This window comes from Astatotilapia calliptera, chromosome 15 (assembly GCF_900246225.1).
Source record: "Astatotilapia calliptera chromosome 15, fAstCal1.2, whole genome shotgun sequence".
NCBI classification, from domain to species: domain Eukaryota; kingdom Metazoa; phylum Chordata; class Actinopteri; order Cichliformes; family Cichlidae; genus Astatotilapia; species Astatotilapia calliptera.
The window spans coordinates 15,273,181-15,295,019 of record NC_039316.1 but is presented as its reverse complement, the minus strand read 5'-3'; the positions used below and the strand labels follow the sequence as shown (position 1 = coordinate 15,295,019).

At 39.3% G+C, this 21,839-nt stretch overlaps 1 protein-coding gene across 6 annotated transcripts in view; it reads left to right on the top strand.

Moving 5' to 3' along the window:
* Nucleotides 1-21,839, top strand: part of ryr3 (ryanodine receptor 3) — a 113,850-nt gene that overhangs the window by 57,240 nt on the left and 34,771 nt on the right. For all 6 annotated transcript variants that reach the window (XM_026143502.1, XM_026143501.1, XM_026143500.1 and 3 more), the window contains 19 exons: nucleotides 327-501; nucleotides 984-1,192; nucleotides 1,370-1,533; nucleotides 1,627-1,675; nucleotides 1,787-1,947; nucleotides 2,922-3,084; nucleotides 4,099-4,185; nucleotides 4,597-4,823; nucleotides 5,909-6,121; nucleotides 6,834-7,443; nucleotides 7,857-8,057; nucleotides 10,002-10,104; nucleotides 11,068-11,202; nucleotides 14,215-14,488; nucleotides 14,630-14,744; nucleotides 17,134-17,266; nucleotides 18,917-19,020; nucleotides 19,818-19,953; nucleotides 21,200-21,383. In XM_026143502.1, the coding sequence (XP_025999287.1) occupies nucleotides 327-501; nucleotides 984-1,192; nucleotides 1,370-1,533; nucleotides 1,627-1,675; nucleotides 1,787-1,947; nucleotides 2,922-3,084; nucleotides 4,099-4,185; nucleotides 4,597-4,823; nucleotides 5,909-6,121; nucleotides 6,834-7,443; nucleotides 7,857-8,057; nucleotides 10,002-10,104; nucleotides 11,068-11,202; nucleotides 14,215-14,488; nucleotides 14,630-14,744; nucleotides 17,134-17,266; nucleotides 18,917-19,020; nucleotides 19,818-19,953; nucleotides 21,200-21,383 (3,443 nt within the window). The remainder of the gene's footprint in view (nucleotides 1-326; nucleotides 502-983; nucleotides 1,193-1,369; nucleotides 1,534-1,626; nucleotides 1,676-1,786; nucleotides 1,948-2,921; nucleotides 3,085-4,098; nucleotides 4,186-4,596; nucleotides 4,824-5,908; nucleotides 6,122-6,833; nucleotides 7,444-7,856; nucleotides 8,058-10,001; nucleotides 10,105-11,067; nucleotides 11,203-14,214; nucleotides 14,489-14,629; nucleotides 14,745-17,133; nucleotides 17,267-18,916; nucleotides 19,021-19,817; nucleotides 19,954-21,199; nucleotides 21,384-21,839) is intronic.

The window sequence follows — 21,839 nt, the reverse complement described above, 5'->3', positions numbered from 1 at the left end:
AAACTGCATGTATCCTTTCTTTTAAACTAGTCATGGGAAGTTGTCTGAAGGCAACTTTTTGAAAGATCTAGATACTTTAGATGTATCGTCATGGACATTGCTACACTAATTAGAATATAAAAATGAGACTACGGAATGGTTATAAGAGTAACAAAATATATGTAGTTCAGCCATAAACTTTCTAAATTCAGGATTTCACCGTATATTATATCTTTTACATTTTAACAATACCTACAGTCACAGTCACAGAAACCGAAGCAACATTGTTGTTCCATTTATTAGCAAAGACAAAAACATGTGATTCTTGTTATGTTTTTTTTTTCAAGGGACGGCGTATGCATGCAGGCAGCCGCTACTTTGGACAGCCTTGGAAAAAGGGCGACGTGGTTGGTTGCATGATCAACATGGAGGACAAATCCATGATTTTCACCCTCAACGGAGAACTCCTGATCACCAGTAAAGGATCCGAGCTTTGCTTCACTGACTTTGAGACAGAGGATGGTGAGGGCTTTGTATTTCAAGCAAACTTCATTTATTCTGCCTGTTTCCTTCAAAGTGTCGCTGGGAGTTTGACTGGGTTTGTTTGCATAAGATTTTAAGAAAAGCTTAAAATGATAAGAGTGTTTCATTTTAATTAAGTCCTTTGTGACACTGGCTCATTACTCTGTAAATGAACCATTGACTTTGGAAGAAGATGGTCACACAGGAATAAAGTAAAGTTGTTAGTTTGTTTTTAGATTTCATAAGTGATAGATTCTTAAACATATGACATTTGAGTTTTGGTGGATAAAGAAAAAAGGAAGTTAAATTTTTTTTTTAGAAGTACAGAATTCAAGAAAGCTGACTCACTGTTGCGTGCATGCATGTAAACCATTGGCGTTCTTTTTTTTTTTTTATATTTTTTTTTTAAACATGTTTCTGATTTGTAAAACGACAATATAAAATGCACATGTTAAAATAATACATTTTTCTAAATACACCAGGTTTCATCCCCGTGTGCAGTCTCCGCATGTCTCAGATCGGCCGTATGAACTTGGGCAAGGACGCCAGTACTTTCAAGTACTACACCATGTGTGGTCTACAGGAGGGTTTTGAACCCTTTGCTGTTAACATGAACAGAGAGGTCACCATGTGGTTCAGCAAGCGCCTGCCCACTTTTTTCAATGTACCTGAGGACCACCCTGATATTGAGGTACACACATTCTCAATATCATTAGTGTTTTTATTGCCTTTTAAGTTTGCTGCTAGAGTTGAGATTTGCTTTTTTTTTTATTATCCTAGAGAGCTTTTTATAATAAACACTAGAGCTGGTGTTAATGGGCACATTGATATTATTGATCCCTCGCTTTGGGTTTCATTAACTCCTCAGGTGACGAGGATTGACGGAACAGTCGACAGTCCTCCTTGCCTTAAGGTCACTCACAAGACGTATGGCACTCAAAACAGCAACAATGACATGGTCTACTGTAGACTGAGCATGCCTGTGGAGTTTTATTCTGCAGACAAGCTCCTGGATGAATCACTGAAGCTCGGGTCAGACATCTCAATTTATACTTAAAGTTAAAAAATAAAGCCCATAGTGTTTAAGATAACTTAAATCTACTGTCATGTTTTTTGTTTCTGCAGCCATCCTCCAAAAGAAGATGGAAGTATTGACTTTGGAAGCATCACAACTGTAAATCCACATAGATTCTCAAATAAAAAAAAATAAAAAAACTATAGTATTTCTCTCTGTATATTCAGATTAACCGATAGCACTGTTTGCCCTTTTTCTTTTAATTGGCAGTATTACTACTCAGTGCGAGTGTTTGCTGGACAGGACCCTGCTTCTGTGTGGGTGGGCTGGGTCACACCCGACTATCATTATTATAGCAAGAACTTCAGCCTCAGCAAAACGCGCACGGTCACAGTGACGCTGGGAGATGAGAGGGGCAGGGTCCATGAGAGGTATGCTCCCTGCATTTTTAATATCTGGAGTTCATATGAAATGTTTGATCCTTTTATTTGAAGAGGCTTTAATATTCCAGTGGGACATGTGCTTTCAGAAGTGCATTCTGTGGTGATACCTTCTTTAATAATTTTTTTGATTTCTCATGACAGCATTTTTCCTGTAGTTTTAATATAGTTATTGCTGCTAAATGTGCTTCTACCCGCTCCACACACTGCTTCTACATTTTGGCTTATTTCTTAGTATTTTTGAAATAAATAATGATACAGTTTAATATGCCATTAACTGTTGTTGTTCACGTGAGGTTGTATTTAAACAATTTTAGATAAGGATCCTAAGGATCAGATTATTTTTTGTGTGTTATGTCTTATAGGCATTGAAATATTACCTTTTTACTAGTAATTCTAAATGTAGCTGCATTTGTGACCAAATATGAAGGAATCCAATTTGAGCTGCACAAACATCAAAAAATATTACAACAAAAAATCCCTTAGCATGCTTACCAAGCTCTTGAAAGCTAGTTAAAAGCAAAGCAAATAATATGGCCATTCATTTTTTTTAAATGACTGCCATCCGGGGATAACCCATCCTTGCAAATGGATGTTCGTAATTTAAAAAAGCATGCATTTCAAAGTTTATACCACTAATACCTGTGTCATCGCTATGTGTTGATCAGTATGGCGAACATGCTCACAATTATTTTAGACAGACCAAACAAAAACATTTCAGTCATCTTTTCATAGCTGGTTTTCATCCTTATTTAGCATCCGGGGAGGTAAATGGGGAAGATGGCCTCTGTGTGTAGCAAATATGAATGAGGCAAAAGATCAATGAGTGTTGACCAAATGAAAATTTATTGTGCCTCCTATTTGACACCCCCCCACCCCCCCAAGTTGCCTATGTTGTCCTCTGCATATTTGCATTTACTTGTATTTATTGATGCTGAGTTCTTGTTGTGGTTGCTTTGCCGCAGTGTTCAGAGGAGTAACTGCTACATGGTGTGTGTAGCAGACACAGTTACCCCGTCTTCGTCCAGCCGCTCTAGCTCCGACCTGGAGATTGGCTGTTTGGCTGACCTGGCCACTGGCCTTGTCTCCTTCAATGCCAATGGCAAAGAGCTCCCCACATCATATCAGGTAAGTAAGTATAATAGAAATCAGTTGGCAGAGGAGTGAAGCACAAGGTTTGGCTCGTAAACTTCAATAGACGTAAGCTATTACGACTTTCTCTTGTGGTTTAGTATTCTTCCCCTGCTTTGGCACACATGTTTGTTTGTTTTTTTTAATATCCTGAACGCAAAAAGAAAAGAAACTCTAAGCAGTTTGAGTCACTGCCTTAAATGAATATCTCTCTCAAACGATTTCACTCATCACATATTTGTACTGCCCACACACTCTCAGAGCGATCTTCCCTCCTTTAATCCTTTCAGGTGTCATTAATTCATTTGTGCCACAGCAAATTAAACCTGCAGAGAGATAGAGTTGGGAAATTAAACCGCTGAATTCTCATCTGTTTTGTGAACTAGTCATACAAAGACAGACATCGGCTCAGTAATCCATGCCTTGCTTGCTGTCCTCATCTCTGGTTTTTAAAGCATCACATTGAATGCCTGACTAGACACTGAAATGGTGCACTGAGAATCTTCTACCGCCTGTGTTCTCCTTTTTTTTTTATCTTGCATAATCTCCTGTTTCTCTCCTTTCTTCTCGCTGCTTTATTTAGTCATGAATTGGCTTTTTAAGAAGGAGAAAGCCCTCTGAGGGAACCAGGAGGCTTTTAACCTGATGAAAAGCTTCTTGTCCTGTTATTGCATCAAAGCTTTGGTTGTTTGTTCTCTTTCTTTGTAAAGTCTGTGATGGTTGTCATCGATATACCAGCTAATACTCATTGAACTTGGATTTCAAACTTCAACTAATCCACAAGCTTAGGGGTTAAAAGCCTTCTGACATTAGTTGAATTTTCCACCAGAGCAAACACGAGGCAAGCACAGTGCTCGTTGCATTAAATATATAAATTTTCAGATTCCACCATGGGCTGAGTTCAAGGAAGAGCTCTGTTCTGCATGTGTTGCTGCACTTTTGTCTCATTTTGGTGCTGCTGTAAACATGGGATAGGCTGACGTGGATAAGTATGGCTTTGTTTACTTTCAGGTGGAACCAAATACCAAGCTCTTCCCTGCTGTATTTGTCCTCCCCACCAGTGCAAACCTCTTCCAGTTTGAATTTGTTAAGATAAAGGTTTGTTTCTGTCCTAACCAAACAACACTGTACACAGTTTTAAGCACTTTTCATCAAGTTATGAAACAGCTATGTACTTTATCTTCCTCACACTAATTAAGAGGTGTTGAATTTTTAATGCCATTCATTCATAGTCATTGGACTGCCCAGCTGGCCTATATTTTGACTTGGTGACCCATTTAGGATGCTCTTGCACTGATTAATTTTGTGTGTGTTTGGAAAATTAGTAATCAATATACATATTTACAGTGAAGAAAGGATGTCACAGAAAGCACTACGTATATAAAAATAACTGATTGCATCGCTATTGACTGAAAGGATGTGATATAACCAGATATTAATATAGTTTTCATTTAATCAAATTTTCTACTTAATGTGATTTTTTCCTTCTTGTCCTCATTGTAATCCCAGGATGCCATGCCACTCTCATCAGCCATATTCAAGAGCGAGCACAGGAATCCGGTGCCACAGTGTCCGCCACGATTGGATGTGCAGACAATTGTGGCAGTGCTTTGGAGCCGGATGCCCAATACCTTTCTCAATGTGGAGACGGCTCGTGTTAGTGAAAGACATGGCTGGGTGGTCCAGTGTCTGGAGCCTATGCAGATGATGGCTGTACACATACCTGAAGAAAACAGGTGTGATTATAATGCTCTATAAACCGTATAAACAGTGACAAGTGACTGTTTCACTTACAACGTGTTACTTTGTGTTCCCTTTAGTTGTTAGGGAGGATGTAGTGCGTTCAGTGTCTTTTCACATTTATAGCACTTAAATTAGCTTCCATAGACAAATGATTGAGTAACAATAGATACTTGTCATTCATTCTTTACTGTGAATTGGGCTGATGAAACACATTTAAGACAGATTAGCTGCTTCCAGAACAAACACTTCTTGGCACTACCTGGGCTGAGTACTCACTGGTGAGGGTCACTGTAATTAAATTGAAGGTAGCTGCTAACAAAGACTTTAAAGTTTTGCCCAGATGAATCATAATCACAATGAATATTCTCCTTTTGCCTATACACTTAATCAAGCCTGTCATTCCATTTTTAGATAGATTTAGGGCTACACTACTAATGTTTCACAAATGTTCACACTTTTAATTGCTGTTGCTGCATCCATGTGTCTGACCAAATAATTGACATGGACCATGGACTTTGAAGTTACTAGACCATTTTTAATGGTTCCTATTTCATACAATTCAAATGTGCATTTTAACACGGAAAGACTCCTGTAAGCGGACATAACATTAAGGCGACAAACTACAAACCACACATAATGTGACATCATATAAAGTAATCTCAGTCAATTCTATGCACAGTGCTACAATTTTCATGTTAACTACAGACTGTGATGGATTGAGATGCTAAGAGGTTTCTAATGTGTTTATTATTATTATTATTATTATTATTATTATTATTATTATTATTATTATTATTATTATTATTATTAATGTGTTTTGCAGCCCCATAGATGAACTCTTGTTTCGTAGCATGTGTATTTGTGTGTTCTGATATCAGAATACATACTGGAAAATAAGTTTTAATGATGAGTAAACAGGCCTTTAGTAATACATTTGTTTGCTGTTTACATAAAACAAACAGTTTTAATTAGAATATTGATGATTTTCATTAAGTTAATGCAAAGTCTTTCTGCTGTGATCAGCAGAGTAAATGACTTACTCGAGCTTACTTTGTTGTTGTGGTGTCTTTGTTTGCAGGTGTTTGGACATAATGGAGTTATCTGAGCACGAAGACTTAAGGAAGTTCCACTACCACACACTAAAGCTGTATTGTGCCCTTTGTGCACTGGGAAACACTCGTGTAGCTCACGCCCTCTGCAGCCATTTGGACCAATCACAGCTCCTCTACACAATCGACAATCAGTACCTCTCTGGCATGCTGAGAGAGGGCTTCTACAATGTCCTTATCAGGTGTGTTGGTGTGTTTCGATATATTTTATATACTTAAAATGTAAGTTGCTATGGATTGCTCAGCTGGTGTGAATTTTGATTTTTAATTTATCTTACTGAAAAAAATGACCTCAGTCAATGACCCGCCGTGCATCAAAACAAGAAGAAAGCTGCCGTGTTTTTACTCATCGGATCATTTAATGATGATACATGATAGAATTATGATTTGACAGTGTCATCTGCAACAACATTAACTGTTAAACTGATGCAGCATTACGTGAGATCACTGAGCAAATTTGTGCTATAAATCTTAATAATCCCTCTGCTGTGTTTGTTTTTCCACCTCACATCTCAGTGTTGTTGTTTAAACTGTCTTTTCTTCACATGATGTCAAATAGCAAACTCATGTGTACCTTCTATATTGCTGAAAATTCACTTTTAAGCAGTGATTGTTAAAGCCTTTGTAACGGGAGGGTTTGGTTTAAGAAATTTGATTATGAGTAACAGAGTTTGAGCAATCAGCACATTATTTGCTTGTCAGGCACTCATCACCACAACTACTATCTCTTACAGATGTATTGTGGTTATTGGGTACTGTTGGTTTGTGGAAACCATACTAATACAGCATAATTCATAGTTCTTAGGAGAGATCATGAATCATTTTTCTGCGTGTTTTTGTAATAGCCAGTGTCTTTACTCATGCTATGATTGAACTAATTCTACTTATTGTCAGCATTCATCTTGAGACAGCAAAGGAAGCCCGTCTAATGATGAACAACGAGTTCATTATCCCTGTGACGGATGAAACGCGCTCCATCAAGCTGTTCCCAGATGAGTCCAAGCGACATTCACTTCCTGGGGTGGACCTAAGCACCTCCCTTAAACCTCGGGTCAATTTCTCCCCTGTGGGAATCATCAACACCAAACGCCAACAGTTCCTCTACAGCCCCCAGATCCCATTGGGCATCCTAAAGGAAAAAGCCATCAGCATGCTAACCGAGGCAGTGCAAGGTGGAGGGACACACATCCGAGACCCAGTAGGCGGGAGTCTTGAGTACCAGTTTGTTCCCATTTTGAAACTGATTGGAACGCTGTTAATAATGGGAGTCCTGACCAGTGATGAGGTGAGGCTGATTCTCCTCCTGATCGACCCCAATGTGTTCGGAGAGACCAAAGAGGGTGAGGAAGTTAAGGGGGATGAGGTGGCCGTGTCAGGGGAGAAGGAGGAGGTGAGCAAGAATGAGGAGAAGGCTGTAGAAGCAGGGGAGGAAGAGACCAAGGAGAGCAAACCGCAAGTTAAAGGCCTGCTGGAGAAGTCTCTGCCAGAGTCTGTCAAACGCCAGGTGATGACAATAATCATGCACAGATGATTAAGCTCAGTGATAAACTGAAGATAGGAAATAGCTGAATTAAACTAACTCCATCAATTTATCTGCCAAGGTTTTAATTAAAATTTAATTTTGCCTTCATGAGATTAGGTACACTAATTCCCCATTTGTCAGCAGTTTTGATTTTTTTTATGATTTATCGCTTGCTGAGAGATGAATTCATGAGTAGAAAGTAAGGCAGTGGCTGAATACTAATGTTCTATAAATGACTAAAACTTGCTAATAATAATCATGCATAATGGAGATGGAGCTATGAAGTTAAATCAAAAAAATGTCATTCATACAGTGAAACAAACAAAATCAAAACCAATAGAGACATAAAGAAACAGAAAACCTTTGAGTTGTTCACAGATTTCTGTCCTTTTCAGATGTGTGAGCTGCTCCACTACTTCTGTGACTGCGAGCTGAAGCACCGCATCGAATCCATTGTTTCCTTCTCCGACAGCTTCGTGTCCAAGCTGCAGTACAATCAGAAGTTCCGCTACAATGAGCTAATGCTGGCTCTCAACATGTCTGCCGCTGTCACTGCCAAAAAGACCAAAGAGTTTCGTTCACCTCCGCAGGAGCAGGTACAACACCGCAGAGGGGCCAGTGTATGAGAAAGTGTTTCCATCCTCTCTGAGATGTAATTTATGTTCAAGGTGGTTTCCGTTTGCATACTGTCATAAGACCCTGGACGGATCGCCTAGACCTTGGGGTAAAAACAAAATCAATGACCTTGAATAGAACAGAGTCAGAGGCAGACACTAGAACACAAGGTGCTGCAGTTCTCTAATTGCCTTTTAGTTTTCAGTTTCTTAACTTTATTTTCTGCTGGAATTCCCGAAGGATAAACTGGGCCATATGTGCAGCTAAAATTAACTTAGGAGTGAATTGGCCCTGCAGTGATAGTTAAACCTTTGGCCTCTTACAGGGTAAAATTATTATTAGTCCCACAGGAGCACTTTATGTTACAGTGGGTTCATTTTTTATAAGTCAAATATGTTTAAGCAGAAGATGAACTTAAACAACTGGCACATGATTAATGAACCTTTCTATAGACCATTGTGAAAAATGTTTGCAAAATCTTAAGTTTATCAAAGTAAAAATGCCATCCATCCATCCATCCATCCATCACTGCTTTTCTGGGTTGCAGAGTCTATTCAGGGGAGCACTTTAAACAGACATACGGTTCATCTAATGGGACACCAAAAGTGTTCCTAAGCCAGCTGAGAGATATAACCGATATCTCTAAAGCATGTTCTGGTTGGGACTTGCCTGCAACACTTCAACTAGGAGAGCTCTTGGATGCATCCTGTTCAGATGCCCAAACTATTTCAATTGGTTCTTTCTTCACAAGAAGATATCAGTGCAGAGTCCACATCACTGCAGGATTGATCCATCTGTCAATCTCAGTCAATCATTCGCCCGTCACTTGTAAACAAGACCCTAAGATATTTAAACTCCACCACTTGGGGCAGAAACTCATCTCCAACCCAGAGGAGGGACTGCACCCTTTTCTGGCTGAGGACCATGGCCTTAGAGAACCATTCTTGCCACTTCACTGAAAATCTCTTCAGTACGATCTGGAGGTCATTGTCTGTTGAAGCCAGAAGAAAACAAAACGAGGTTACGCTGCTGTGAAAATCCAATATCCAGTGTTCTGCTAGATAGTATATTTTTATGTAAACTGTAGCATGTCTCTGAGCCAGACTAGAGAATAGGAAACATTGAGTAAATAAGGAAAGAAAATAAGGAATAAAGTCTCTGATGTGTTCTGTGTTCACATCGCTTGCCCTGTCCTGTAGTATTGTTGAAAACAACCTGGTAGTGACTAGACAAGGTTGCTGCATGACTGCAAAGCATTCATGTTTGAAATATTTAATTGTGCATCCTCTGAGCTGTGAAACCTTGAGGATAAGCACTTCCAAGATATATTCTGATCCCTGAAACTAAGTTGTGGTGGTCAGCAGCAGGTGCATACTGTAAGCGAGATTCTCCACAATAAGAAACCTCCCGTGGTTTATTAAAAAGCTCTGCCTAAAATAGACATGGGAATAGGCTAACCTGGACTCTGCGATGGATGCATCTCATTTATATTTAGTGTTTTATAGTTAACTTGTGACCTGTAGCAAGCACAGCAGATCTGTGGTTCTACATGATACATTAAGTATTTTCTGCATTATATTATGTAAATACCTGTTTAATGTTTTTAGTTTCACATTTGACTGGGTGTGATATAAAAATGCTCAGACTATTTCTGTCTGAGTTCATCAGATGGCCACTATCTGACAAGCCCATGTGAGCACTTACCGCAGGAGACTACATGAGTAATTATGCTGTGACTCTAAAATGGTAATGTGCTTGCCTCTGTGACTTTCCACTGCTCTCTACTGTGCAGTCCTTCTTTTATTCATTCTTTACCACTCTCCTTCCTTCTTTTGATCTCACTTCCTATCTAAAATTATTTTCCGTGTTGCTGTTCTCAAGTGCTTTCTGGTCTTATAATGTAAACACTCTTTTGTTTTCTGCAGATAAACATCCTGTTGAATTTCAGTGCAGGTGAGGACTGCCCCTGTCCCGTGGAGATCCAGGATGAGCTCAACTCGTTCCATGAAGAACTGCGGCTGCATTGTGGTAAAGTCCAACTGCTGACAGTTAATGTTGTTGATACAACTTGTATAAAGATGTTATGCATTTCTGTTCATAAATGTCTAAAGGTGTCACTGTAGATCTTCTGATAAGGACATCTTGTCACACAAAACTAACCATAGCATTATTCAGACAGGCCATGAAGTCGAGCTAAAACACTGTCCTCAAAAATAAGTTGAGGACTCTGCTAGAAAATCTCTGCCAACAGTTGCTGCACATCTGCAAGCCACTTTGCATCCCACCTCCACCCCACTTCTTTGAGATTTTATTCTTTGTGGTGCTCAGAATTCATATTAATAAGATTCTCTGAGCAGTTCTTGTGATGACAATACACAAAGGATACATACACATTGTAGCTTCACTCGTTTGGATTCAAGTGAAACTCTGAATTAATATTTAAAAAGGTTCTGAGCTGTAAGTTGCCAGGGTTCTTCTTACGTTACAGACCAGCAAAGACCTTATTCCAGCAGCCTGTCTCTCTGATCATCTGATCAGAGACTTCTGGTTGGTTCACACTCTTAATTTAAATCCAGAGCTTGTAGCACCTAATTTTGGAACAGCCATCCTCAGCCTTTCAGGACTTGTTTGTTTTAAATGACTGCGGAAAAATCATTTTATACAGTATGTTATTATATTCCCCAATCTTCTTCGCACCGACTGCTTGTATGGAATGAATGTATGTGTGAATGAATGTAAGAAGAATCTATACTATCCTATGATTGTCTGCTTGCATGCTGGGAACACTTCTTTTATTAAAATGTGAAGCACTATGTAACTGTGTGTTGTAAAAAGTGCTCTGCAAATTAAGTTAATATTATCTGGCAACATAAATATGTTTATGTTATGAGAATGATCGTTAAAATGGGTTTTTGTTTCCTTTACACAATGCACATGGAAGCAGTCGGTATACCAGGATAAATCTCTGAGCGCCTCCATTTCTCCTGGCAGGAATTCCAGTGGAGGAAGAAGAAGAAGAACAGGACACTTCAATTAAAGGCCGTCTTCTGGCTTTACTGTATAAAATCAAGGGCCCACCACAGAAGACAGAGCAGGAACCCACAGAGACTGAACAGGCTGCCCCCAGTAAGTAGCCTTTAACACCAAAGAAGAAAACAAGCTAGCGACCAGTAACTGTACTGAAGTTTAACAATAACTCAGCAATGCATACGGCAGTGCAAGGCTAAGGTTTATTATTTCAATTGTTTATCTTGGTGCTGCAACACGTAAGCAGGACTTTATTGTGGTTGCTATCAGTTTCTAAACATATACCACATAACTATGTTTAGCATTAAATATTATATTGACATTCAAAATCATAAAGCGGTACCGATTTATCCATAATAAATATTGCAGACCACAAAACACTTTCCAATCACTAGTTCTTTGCTTCAAGCTTTTTCTTTTTTGCTGCCCTTTGCTCAAAGTATGTTTTTGTTCTGTTTCAAATAATAGAATAAGACTAATGGACAGTTCCTGCAAGACTCTCTGCCATAAATTTTAATACCTTGCTCCAGCCTGCATTATTCAAAAGCATTATAAATGGACGGATGTTCTGATTCAAGATTATCCTGATGGATCTGCTTTAGCATGTCTACAAACCCAATTCCAAAAATGTTGCGATGCTAAGTAAAGTTTAAATAAAAACGGCATGCGATGATTTGCAAATGTCATGAACTGTATTTTATTCACAATAGAACATAGAAAATAGTTTAAATATTTGATTTGAGTCATTTTATTATATCATGAAAAAAATAAGCTTATGTTGAAATGTTTGGTAGTAATGTGCCTGACAAACGTTGGGACAGAGGAACAAAAAGCTGGAAAAGTGAGTGGTACAAAAAAAACAGTTGGAGGAACATTTTGCAACTAATTACATTAACATGCAATAGATCAGTAACAGGATTGGATATAAAAAAATAAATAATTAAAAAAACGTAACGTCTGAGAGAGACAAAGTTTCACCAATCCACAATTAACGGTGTCAGTATTGGATGGAGAAATCTTTGTCTGTGAATACACTTCCACAAATGCAGGTTAATGCAAAGAAGAATCCACACATAAAATTAATCCATAAACACCACCATCTTTGGGCCAAAGCTCATTAAAAATGTGCTAAAGAAAAGTGGAAAACTGCATCTCTGATTGTATGGAGGTGAATTACTGCCTCTGGAACTGGCAGTTTGCACATCTGGAAAGGCACCATGAGTGCTAAAACATATATGCAGGTTTTAGAGGGACATATTCACCCATCCAGATGCCATCTTTTTCAGAGAAGTCCTTGCATATTTAAGGAAGATGCTGCTAAACTGCAAACTCTATCTATTACAACAGTATGCTCTCATAGTTGGAGAGTCCAGATACTGAACTTGCCTACCTGCAGTCCAGATCTTTTACCAGCTGAAACTTTGGACACATCATAAAATTAAGAGAATCCCTAGAATCCCTTATCAGACCATTGGACATTATTACTAGTCTCCTCAGCTCCCAGACATTAACAGACTGTCACCTGACAGTGGTAAACATGGCCCAGTTTCAACTTTTTGGAGAGGTTTGGCTGCCATGAAATATTAAAAAAAATAACCTTAGTTCTTTCTTCAAAGTGTACATTTTCACATTTTAAACTTTTACCACGTTTGCTGTGTTCTATTGTGAGTGAAATATGGGTTGAATTCTGCTTTTTCACTTGACTCAGCGTTGCAGCATTGTCAGAGTCTGTTTTGTTCATCAAATAAATTGATGAAACAGTCTGACAAAAGGATGGACGGGCGAAATAAGCTGCTTCTCTTGCCTGACAAAGTTAGAGCTGCTAATTTTTTTCAACGTGTAATTTTATTGTCGGATCTTTATATGTCAGATTATATATAATTAATGCCTAGTCAGTCCTTTTGGGATGGGGATGATTACTTTCATTAACTGACGGTAACGCTCATTCACTGTTATAAAACTTTAAAGCCAGTAATTTGTCTCTAAAACTTTTGCTTCCTTATTCTTTTGATGAAAAGCATCGAAGCACCTATTGTTGATTTCACAGCATTGTTTAATTAGTCAGATTACTCAGAAGTTATAAAAACTTGGAATCATCCATAAGGCTTTTTGTTTTTTTTTAGTTTGCCAACAGCTAAGGAGCTTATTTCCAAGATTTAAATGCCAGCTTTAATATCAACCGCCTTGGCTTGAACTTGTGATTAAATTTGTTTGTTTGTTCCTCTCTTTATATTCCTGCATCACTCTAGCGTGCTTCAGATATGCTGTTAGCATCCTCATAGACTCATCAGGAGATGATTGTGGGGTTACATCCAATATATTGACAAAATATTAAAGCTCCCAATTAGTTCTGACTAATAGACTAATTTACATTTTCTAAGAGCTTTAATTAAGCCAATTCAGTTCATGGTTTATGCTGACTTTGGAGTACAGCGCTGTGCCAGTGCTCATGTCTATATTTTTGCCTGTCATTTGCAGATTAGCACGCAGACTGCATAAGCTTTCAGTGACTCCCTTGTGAGCCATGGTTTGAGATGATTCAGAGCAGATGTGAATTTGCAACACTTTCACCTTCAGGGCATCTACACCGTCTCTGTTGTCTCATTATGATTCTGCTTGAATCCGGCCCTTTGTTTTAAGCAGATGTTGCGCTATTTGGATTAAACGCTCAAGGTTCAGTGATGGCTTTGGAATTGCAGTGTTTTGAGAGGTGCAGCATTTAGCTACAACTTCATATGACTTCAAGTTTTTCTCCACTGGTCCTTGTTTTATTGGTGCTTGGCATCGTTAAGAGGGAAGTTTCATGAGACTTTAAGATAAAGTTTAAAACATACAGTTTTAAAACCTATACTACAGTTTAATTAGCTTGTCTTTGTATATCTCTGGAACAAAAAGAGAAAAAATAAAGAGCATATCATCCATCTTTCCTAATGAACAATGCTTTTGAAGTGCCCGGTCCATAGATTTTTATTTTTTCTCTAATTTGCTCATTCAAAGGTTTGAGAGACAACAAAAATCAACTGAAGCTTTGACAGATACATGATTGTAGAGCAACCTTTATTTACTGCTTCTATTTCTCAATTTAAGAATACTGAACTGTCTCTTCTCCAGCCAACCTGAAGGAGCTTATCTCCCAGACCATAACCAGTTGGGCTCAGGAGTCTCACATTCAGGACTCAGAGCTGGTGAGAGTGATGTTCAGCCTGCTGAGGAGACAGTATGACGGCATCGGGGAACTGCTTCGGGCCATGAAGAAGTCGTACACCATCAGTGCCGCATCTGTGCAAGATGCTATTAACCTGCTGGCATCTCTGGGTCAAATCAGATCTCTGCTATCAGTGCGAATGGGCAAGGAAGAGGAGAAACTCATGATTGATGGGCTCGGGTAAGAAAATATATTATGATGTGCACACTGTTATAAACGATAAAAACAATGCCCGATTCTAGAAATATATCATTGTGAACAGTGTACTCTCCCGCGGTTACAGTACTGTGGGCTTTATAAATCGCTTTCTTGTGTTCTTAGCGACATCATGAACAACAAGGTTTTCTACCAGCATCCTAATCTGATGAGAGTGCTGGGCATGCATGAGACAGTCATGGAGGTCATGGTGAACGTGCTTGGGGGAGACAAGTCACAGGTGAGCTTAACATTGCTCATGTTTTTGGTTTTCCTTGACCACTACAAACTATCGAGTCAGTCCTTTTTTAATGGATCGTATTCATTGAAACTGTTAACTTTTTAGTCATGTATGGAAATAGTAGCTCCCAATCTTAACTCTTGGAGAAGTTCTTTAAAACTCCTTATCCTGTTCATAACTTTTTAAAGAAGTTTGTACATGTTTTTGACGGATTCTTATTTGTTATGTGGCCTCTTTCACCATAATTAGGGGTACAATTCATCATGATTAATGTGTAGATTGTGTTAATAAAAAGTGGTTATAAAAGGAAAAGTGTTAATGAAAGCTGTTGTCTATACAAAATACAAAAAAAAGAAGTTTCCATAGTTGTTCAGAGCCCCGCCCACTTTCCTCACATTCCTTATTTTGGTCAATAATTAGCCTTCAAGCCAAAAATCAGTTACTGTCATGGTTTGCCGGGGCAAGCCGTGTGGAATTATTTAGGACCAGGACGCGGCAGCTCTGGTGCAGGTGAGTATTTATTAACGAAGGAAATACAAACAACAAAGGCACTGGGAACATGAAACTGGAACCTAAACTGGGTAAAACTAACAAAACAAACCAGAAACGAAGATGCAGGGAGGTCCGGGGAAATACGCATGGAGAGATGCAGGGAGACCGAGGGAAAACAACACAGACGAACCAGCAACTACTAGGACAGAAGACACAACTAAAATACACTCAGAGAACACAGGGAGATTACACACAGGTGGGGAACACAGCTGGGAGTGATTAACGTGACGAGACTAGGGAGGCAAACTGAAAACACTCACATAAGACGCAGACCTTCACAATAAAACAGGAACTTACACATGAAAGGACACAAACTAAGAAACGCGGACTAAATACAGGAACACACGGGCAGAACAGAGTAAACACTAAACAGAGGAAGAACAGAACCAAAATCGCAAGAAGAGAAAACACAAAACGCTGGGTCAAAAGGACCCAGGATCATGACAGTTATGAATTAAATGTAGCAAAAGGAGGAGCAAATCATAAATTTTAAAGAACCCAAACAAGCGTGTTTTTGTTTTGGGTATTTTTGCTTGCAAAATGACTCATACAGTAAATCTGTTAGCAAAACATTTGCAGGTTAATTTTCTGTTACAAAGCTTAGTTTTAGGGGAAGAGTTTGAGTTTGTGACTGACAGAACTTTTAATGCTTAATAAGTTGTATACCGATCTCAGGAAAACAAAAGAGGCTGAAGTGAGCCAAGAGAAACTGCTTAATACCCAGAAAAACGGCAGCGTAATAGAGAGGACAGAGGAGTAAAGGTATCAGAGGGGTGACAGGAGGCCACTCAGACCTGTCCTTTTTGGGTGGTGCTGACAGAAGCTGGAAGAGCTGGTTGCGATTTAATGCTGCAGCCAGTGCCAAGCTTGAAGTGAACCTCAGACAGACGGACCTCAGGGAGACATTCAGACCTTCGTGTCTGTCTCTGGCACTGTGATCGCACAGGCTCATAGCATAAATTCCTGACTGGTTTCATGCCACTTGATACGTGTACCTCGCTCGCTGTGGCCATATACAGTGACAGTCGTGAATATAGATCAGGTTTTTAATATTTGCTGTTTGATTACCGCTGATGTTGTTTCAGTCGTGGCATGGTGCTGTATATTATGAGATTGTGCGAGTCGTAGGTTTTATCACGCAATCAAGACAGATGGTTTATAGAATATTATGAAGGAATAAATCTCTGAACTCGGACACTGACAGAAAGTTTGCTCCCGGTCACGCACAGCAGGACCGCATATGGGGAATCAACAAAGAAACTTGTTAAGCTGTATATTCTCAAAGTAAAATTGTTTGTGCTTTCAAAGTTTCTGTCAAATCTGCCTTTAGAGGTGGAAGCTTTGGCATGATTGAAAGTTCAATATTTGTCAGTTGTCTGATAAATGTGATTTTCTGTGCTGTGCATTTTTGCAGATTGTAATCTGCCTAAAGTAAAATGGGGTTTCTCTCCTCCTCTGCTGTCAATTACTTTTTCTGCATTTCTGCTACAGAGCAAATGACTCTAGTGATTTATGCTCAGCCTGAGGCTTGGACTGAGCCCATGTGAGGACTTAGAAAAATGAGGATGGCACAGATCTAAAAGCATTAGATGCAAAAGGGCTTGAAGGTCAAACAATTTTTCAGTTTCTGTGTTCAAAACAGGAAATAGATTTTATTTATTGATTCCATGATACTCTTTATGATAGTTTAGATACCTTTATCAGACCCAAGCATCTAGTACTCTGCATCCTGTAGTGACATTAAAAAGAATTCTAATATTTCTGAGCTCCTACTGCAGCTTATTTGGGGCTATTTGGCTGCAGATTGATCCATACAGTCTACTTTTTTCTTCCACAGGAGATCGCCTTCCCCAAGATGGTAGCTAGCTGTTGTCGCTTCTTGTGCTATTTCTGCCGTATTAGCCGGCAAAACCAGAAAGCCATGTTTGACCACCTGAGCTACCTGCTGGAGAACAGCAGCGTCGGATTGGGTAAGTATATTTTGCCTTTTCATTATTTATTTGGAAAAAAAAAAACTCAACTTAATTTATGCACAGCTGTCTTAAGACATTGACTGGGCCATTGCAACACATTGATTTTTCATTTTTAGCCATTATGTTGTAGAATTGTTGTTGCATTTTGGACCATTGCTCTGCTGCATGACCCAACATCAGCTGAGCTGTAGCTGTTGGACAGATGGCTTCCTATTTGACTCTAACATGCTTTGGTAAACAAAGGAGTTCATGGTTGCCTCAATGACTACAACATGCCCAAATCCTGTTTCTCTTGGGCTTTTAGCATTTTTTCTAAGCATTGCACAGTCTGACCTTGGGATTAGTTTGCAGGGATGTCCACTCCTGAGAAAAGTTTTGTATGCTTCTGAATAATCTTCTTCGCTATAGAATGATGAACTTCAAACTAGAAATGGTCTTAGAACCCTTCCCAGATTGACGGGCAACAACAGTTGTCCCTTTAGGCCAATTCTATTGTCTTTGCTCCTCCTGGCATTGCATTAACACACTCCTGAATGTTTCAGACCAGCAAAGCCTCTGCATTTATGGAGGTGCTCACACTTGCTGACGATTAGGTGCATTCGATGAGCAACACGTGGCTCCAACTTCTTAATTCTATGAAATCTGTAAGGGTGTACTTATGTTATTCATACACTTCTTTGACATTGTGACTCAATTTTTGTTAAATATATACTGCTATGTTGTCACGTATGGTACAGGTTAGGAAGTATTTACCTAATTTTAGAACCTGATGAGGATTAGATGGTTTTATTTATTATGTCCTGATACATGAAAAATCTGAAATTGAATAGATTTTTTTTAATATGAAGGAAAGGAACAAGCTGGGGCAAAAACAGACAGTGGAGAACACACTGGTTATGAGGATGCCTTGGCATTTGAATATGTTCCTGAGTATTCTCCATACTGCGTCAATTAAACTTTTTTGCTGCTACATAATGTGTGCAGAAACCAATAGTTGCTACGGGCTACAACAGTTTTTTTCACTGCAGACTTATTGCTGATATTGTGGGAAGCAGCTGGTGAAGAAGAGTAACAGGCTCGATTTCAAAATGCCAGTATGTCAAGTTAAAAGTGTAAGGGGCACAGAGGGAGGCAGCTGATAGAGAGAAGAATGGCGAGCAGTAAATGAGGGTTATTTAGGCGTCCAGAGCAGGACATGAGTCACAGAGATCTGCGTGCCTGTGTAACACGTAAACTAAAGCACCTGGCTCTGGAAGAGGACAGGGTCACATGATCTGAAGAGGACAGTTGAATGAAAACACACTAGTTGTTGCCCTTTTTATATGACACTTTTAGAATTTGCCTCTTTTACAAGCCACGTTTTCCTATAAATTAATAATATGTAACATAGTCTGCATTGTGCTGCAATATTAAGTGGTTTTGTAGTATCTGCTCGACTGCATTGACGCTTTAAAAATGGAGTAATATTGCAAAAAGGGCAGGTGTTGACAAACTGATTAATGGGACCTGGTATTCTGAGCTTCAAAGATGCAGACTGGAGAATATCAAGATTGATGTGCTGTGTCGGTACACTGCCCCCTGTTGTTTAATGCAGAACTAATGCAAAGTTTGCTCTGTTGCTGACGGCCTGTTTCTGTGTGTGTTTAGCCTCTGAAGCTATGCGGGGCTCCACTCCGCTGGATGTCGCAGCGTCTTCAGTGATGGACAACAACGGTCTGGCGCTGGCCCTGGAGGAGCCTGATCTGGAGAAGGTTTGATGACGAATGAAATCGCAGCCTTACTCAAAGAAATACTCAACAGCACAGCTAAAAATCACACAGCACTTTATGTTTGCAGGCTCATTAGATTGTAGCCAGTTTCTATTCTGACCATAACTTGTTGTTGTTTTAGCAGATGTAGTGTTTAAAATTAGTTTGGAAAGTTGTGAATGAAACTGAACTGTACAACTAGCTAAATGTACAACCAGTATACTGATCACATGTTCATATTATCATCAAATACCAAAACAGATTGTACTATAAAACATATGCAGGATCCATTTAGTTATTTATAAAGTCAAACATTAAGAATTAGGGAATTATGTGGATACAGGATCTTATTCACTGTCTAAACCTTGCATTGCATTCTGCTGCTAGGTTTATTCTTCATCTCGAAAGTTTTTGCCAACACATTTCAGGCCACCATGTTGGTTTTGGTTTAAAATCTGGCTTTCGCCAACCCACAAGACATGTTCTTCCAATTATGTGCAGCTCAGTGTTCATAAAGTTTGAGGAGGCCACAGAAGAGGAAGAATACGTGCTAATCATCTGTCAATACTAGAACGCAGTGCTACTCGGATGACACATACAATTATAGAGGAAGCAAGTCAGATAAGAATAGAAAGCTCAGGCCACCAAAGTTTTCTATGAAAAGTGCTGAATGATTTTGTGACAGCTGGAAAAGCTTAGCTCAGCAGAGGCTTTCAAGCTGTCACTGTTGCTGACACTGAGTCAGAAAGACAGTGTGCCATTATAATACCCAGGAGTGAAGCAGAATTGCTTGACCGTAGGTGGTGACATACCTAGCAGGCTGTGGTCTTCAGAGCTGCGCCATGCTGGTGGCTAAGGGATACCCAGACCTCGGCTGGAACCCCATAGAGGGAGAGCGCTACCTCTCATTCCTGAGGTTCGCCGTTTTCTGCAACGGTATGTTTTATACTGAGCACTAAGATGACTTTTCATCCCTGGCAATTCTGTTCCTCTGCTCGTTTTGGTGCAGTGATATACTTGGCCTTTGGTTTGTTTCACAACAAAGCATGCCGACTGCACCCATCAGCATGCTGATTAGAAGTGCAACAGACTGGAAAATGTTAAATAAAGAAGGAAAACATTGCTTGTGGAGTTATCCTGTAAACACAGAAGTTTTTTGTCGATATCTGAGTGTACCATTGTGTGAAGCCTCCGCTTGTACCCAAGCCTGACATACATGACACCAGAGGCTATCTTAAAGTTCAAAGAGGCTTTAATTGTGGCATACATTTGAGTATACACGTGGTCAGTTCGACTTTGTCAGGAGAACAGACGAGGTCAGACACCAGGCTAAACCTATATGGTGCAAGGAATACTTAAAAGCTGAACACGTTGTATAAAGACAACATGGGAATGAGAAAGGAGACAGACAGGGGGAGGGGAATTTGGCAAGGGGTAAGCAAAGCAAACAAAGCAAAAACTATATTTTATATTGAGTGTTTTCATATATTCGTATGTGGTAAGGATATTTGGTGGATACATATGTATGTGGCGCTGTTGTGTTATGTGTGTGATTTATGATTTACTTGATTTTTGTTTTTTTATTCGAGTCTTCTTTAATATCTGGATTTTAATTGAATGTGCAAAAACTAGTTACTGTGCAGTGTGTTACATAAAAAGTATTATTACAAACTAGAAAAACTTTCCCATAGCTTCAACCTCCCGAGGACACCCCCGAGATGCTTTTTAAAGACATTTTAAAGAAAATATTATCTAATTAAGTCGCTGAATATGTGTAACTGAGCAATAAATAAGTATTGAGATAAAACAAAAAAATGGCATCGCAACAAAGAAACAGTCTAGGGTGATTTTACTGCATCTGTATAATTGTGAGTATTGTGTATTAAAGCAGCAGGGGATTTAACAGTGATGCTGTTTTTGGAATAGAAATGAAAAACTGCACAGAAATTTAAAAGATCCACTGGTTAAAGATGCCAGGGTCCTGCTGAGGACTCACGTGGAAATGTGAGTCGGCTTTTCCTGGATAAAAAATGTAGCGGTGCTTTAGAAGCTGCTGAATACCACTTTCAGGGGTTTTACACTCTAGCTGACTCTCACCTTTCCTTTTGGGGATAATAACAATTTTCCTTTCCATTGGTCTGCTTTTTTTTCCTCCTTTTTTTTTTTTTCTTCCTCACACCAGGTGAGAGCGTGGAGGAAAATGCCAACGTGGTGGTGAAGCTGCTCATCAGACGTCCAGAGTGTTTCGGCCCAGCCTTGAGGGGCGAGGGAGGTCAGGGTCTGCTGGCTGCCATGGAAGAGGCCATCAAGATCTCTGAAGATCCTGCCCTGGACCTGCCCAAGACTCCTGCTGGAGTCACTACTGGGTAAAAACGACACCAGTTCTTTGTTTTCTTTTTCCACAGTGTTTAAAATCTACTGAATCAGCATTTTTATCACCACGAGACACTAAGAAACCCATTCAGAAACTCTAAAGCCAGTCTCTTGTGATTAAGGCTCTCATTATCTGGGTCTCTGTGTGAAATGTTACTTTTAGTTAGATTTCCCTGTGTGCTTAGCTAAACCAGCATTATTCTTTGTTGCTAGACCCTCAAATAGAGCCATATCACATTACGGGAAAAGAGATCTAAGTTTATTTCATTGCCTTTGCCCAGCAAGAGAACAGTGAAGAGAAAGAGAGAGGTAATTGCTGTTTGAAAGTGGAGTTTTATCAAATAATTGTCTTTTGTTCTCTCTCTTTAAAAAAAAAAACCTCCTACCAAAACAAGAAAATCTTCTTAATTTACTCTTTATTTAGCAAAATATAATTTACTTCAGCAGCT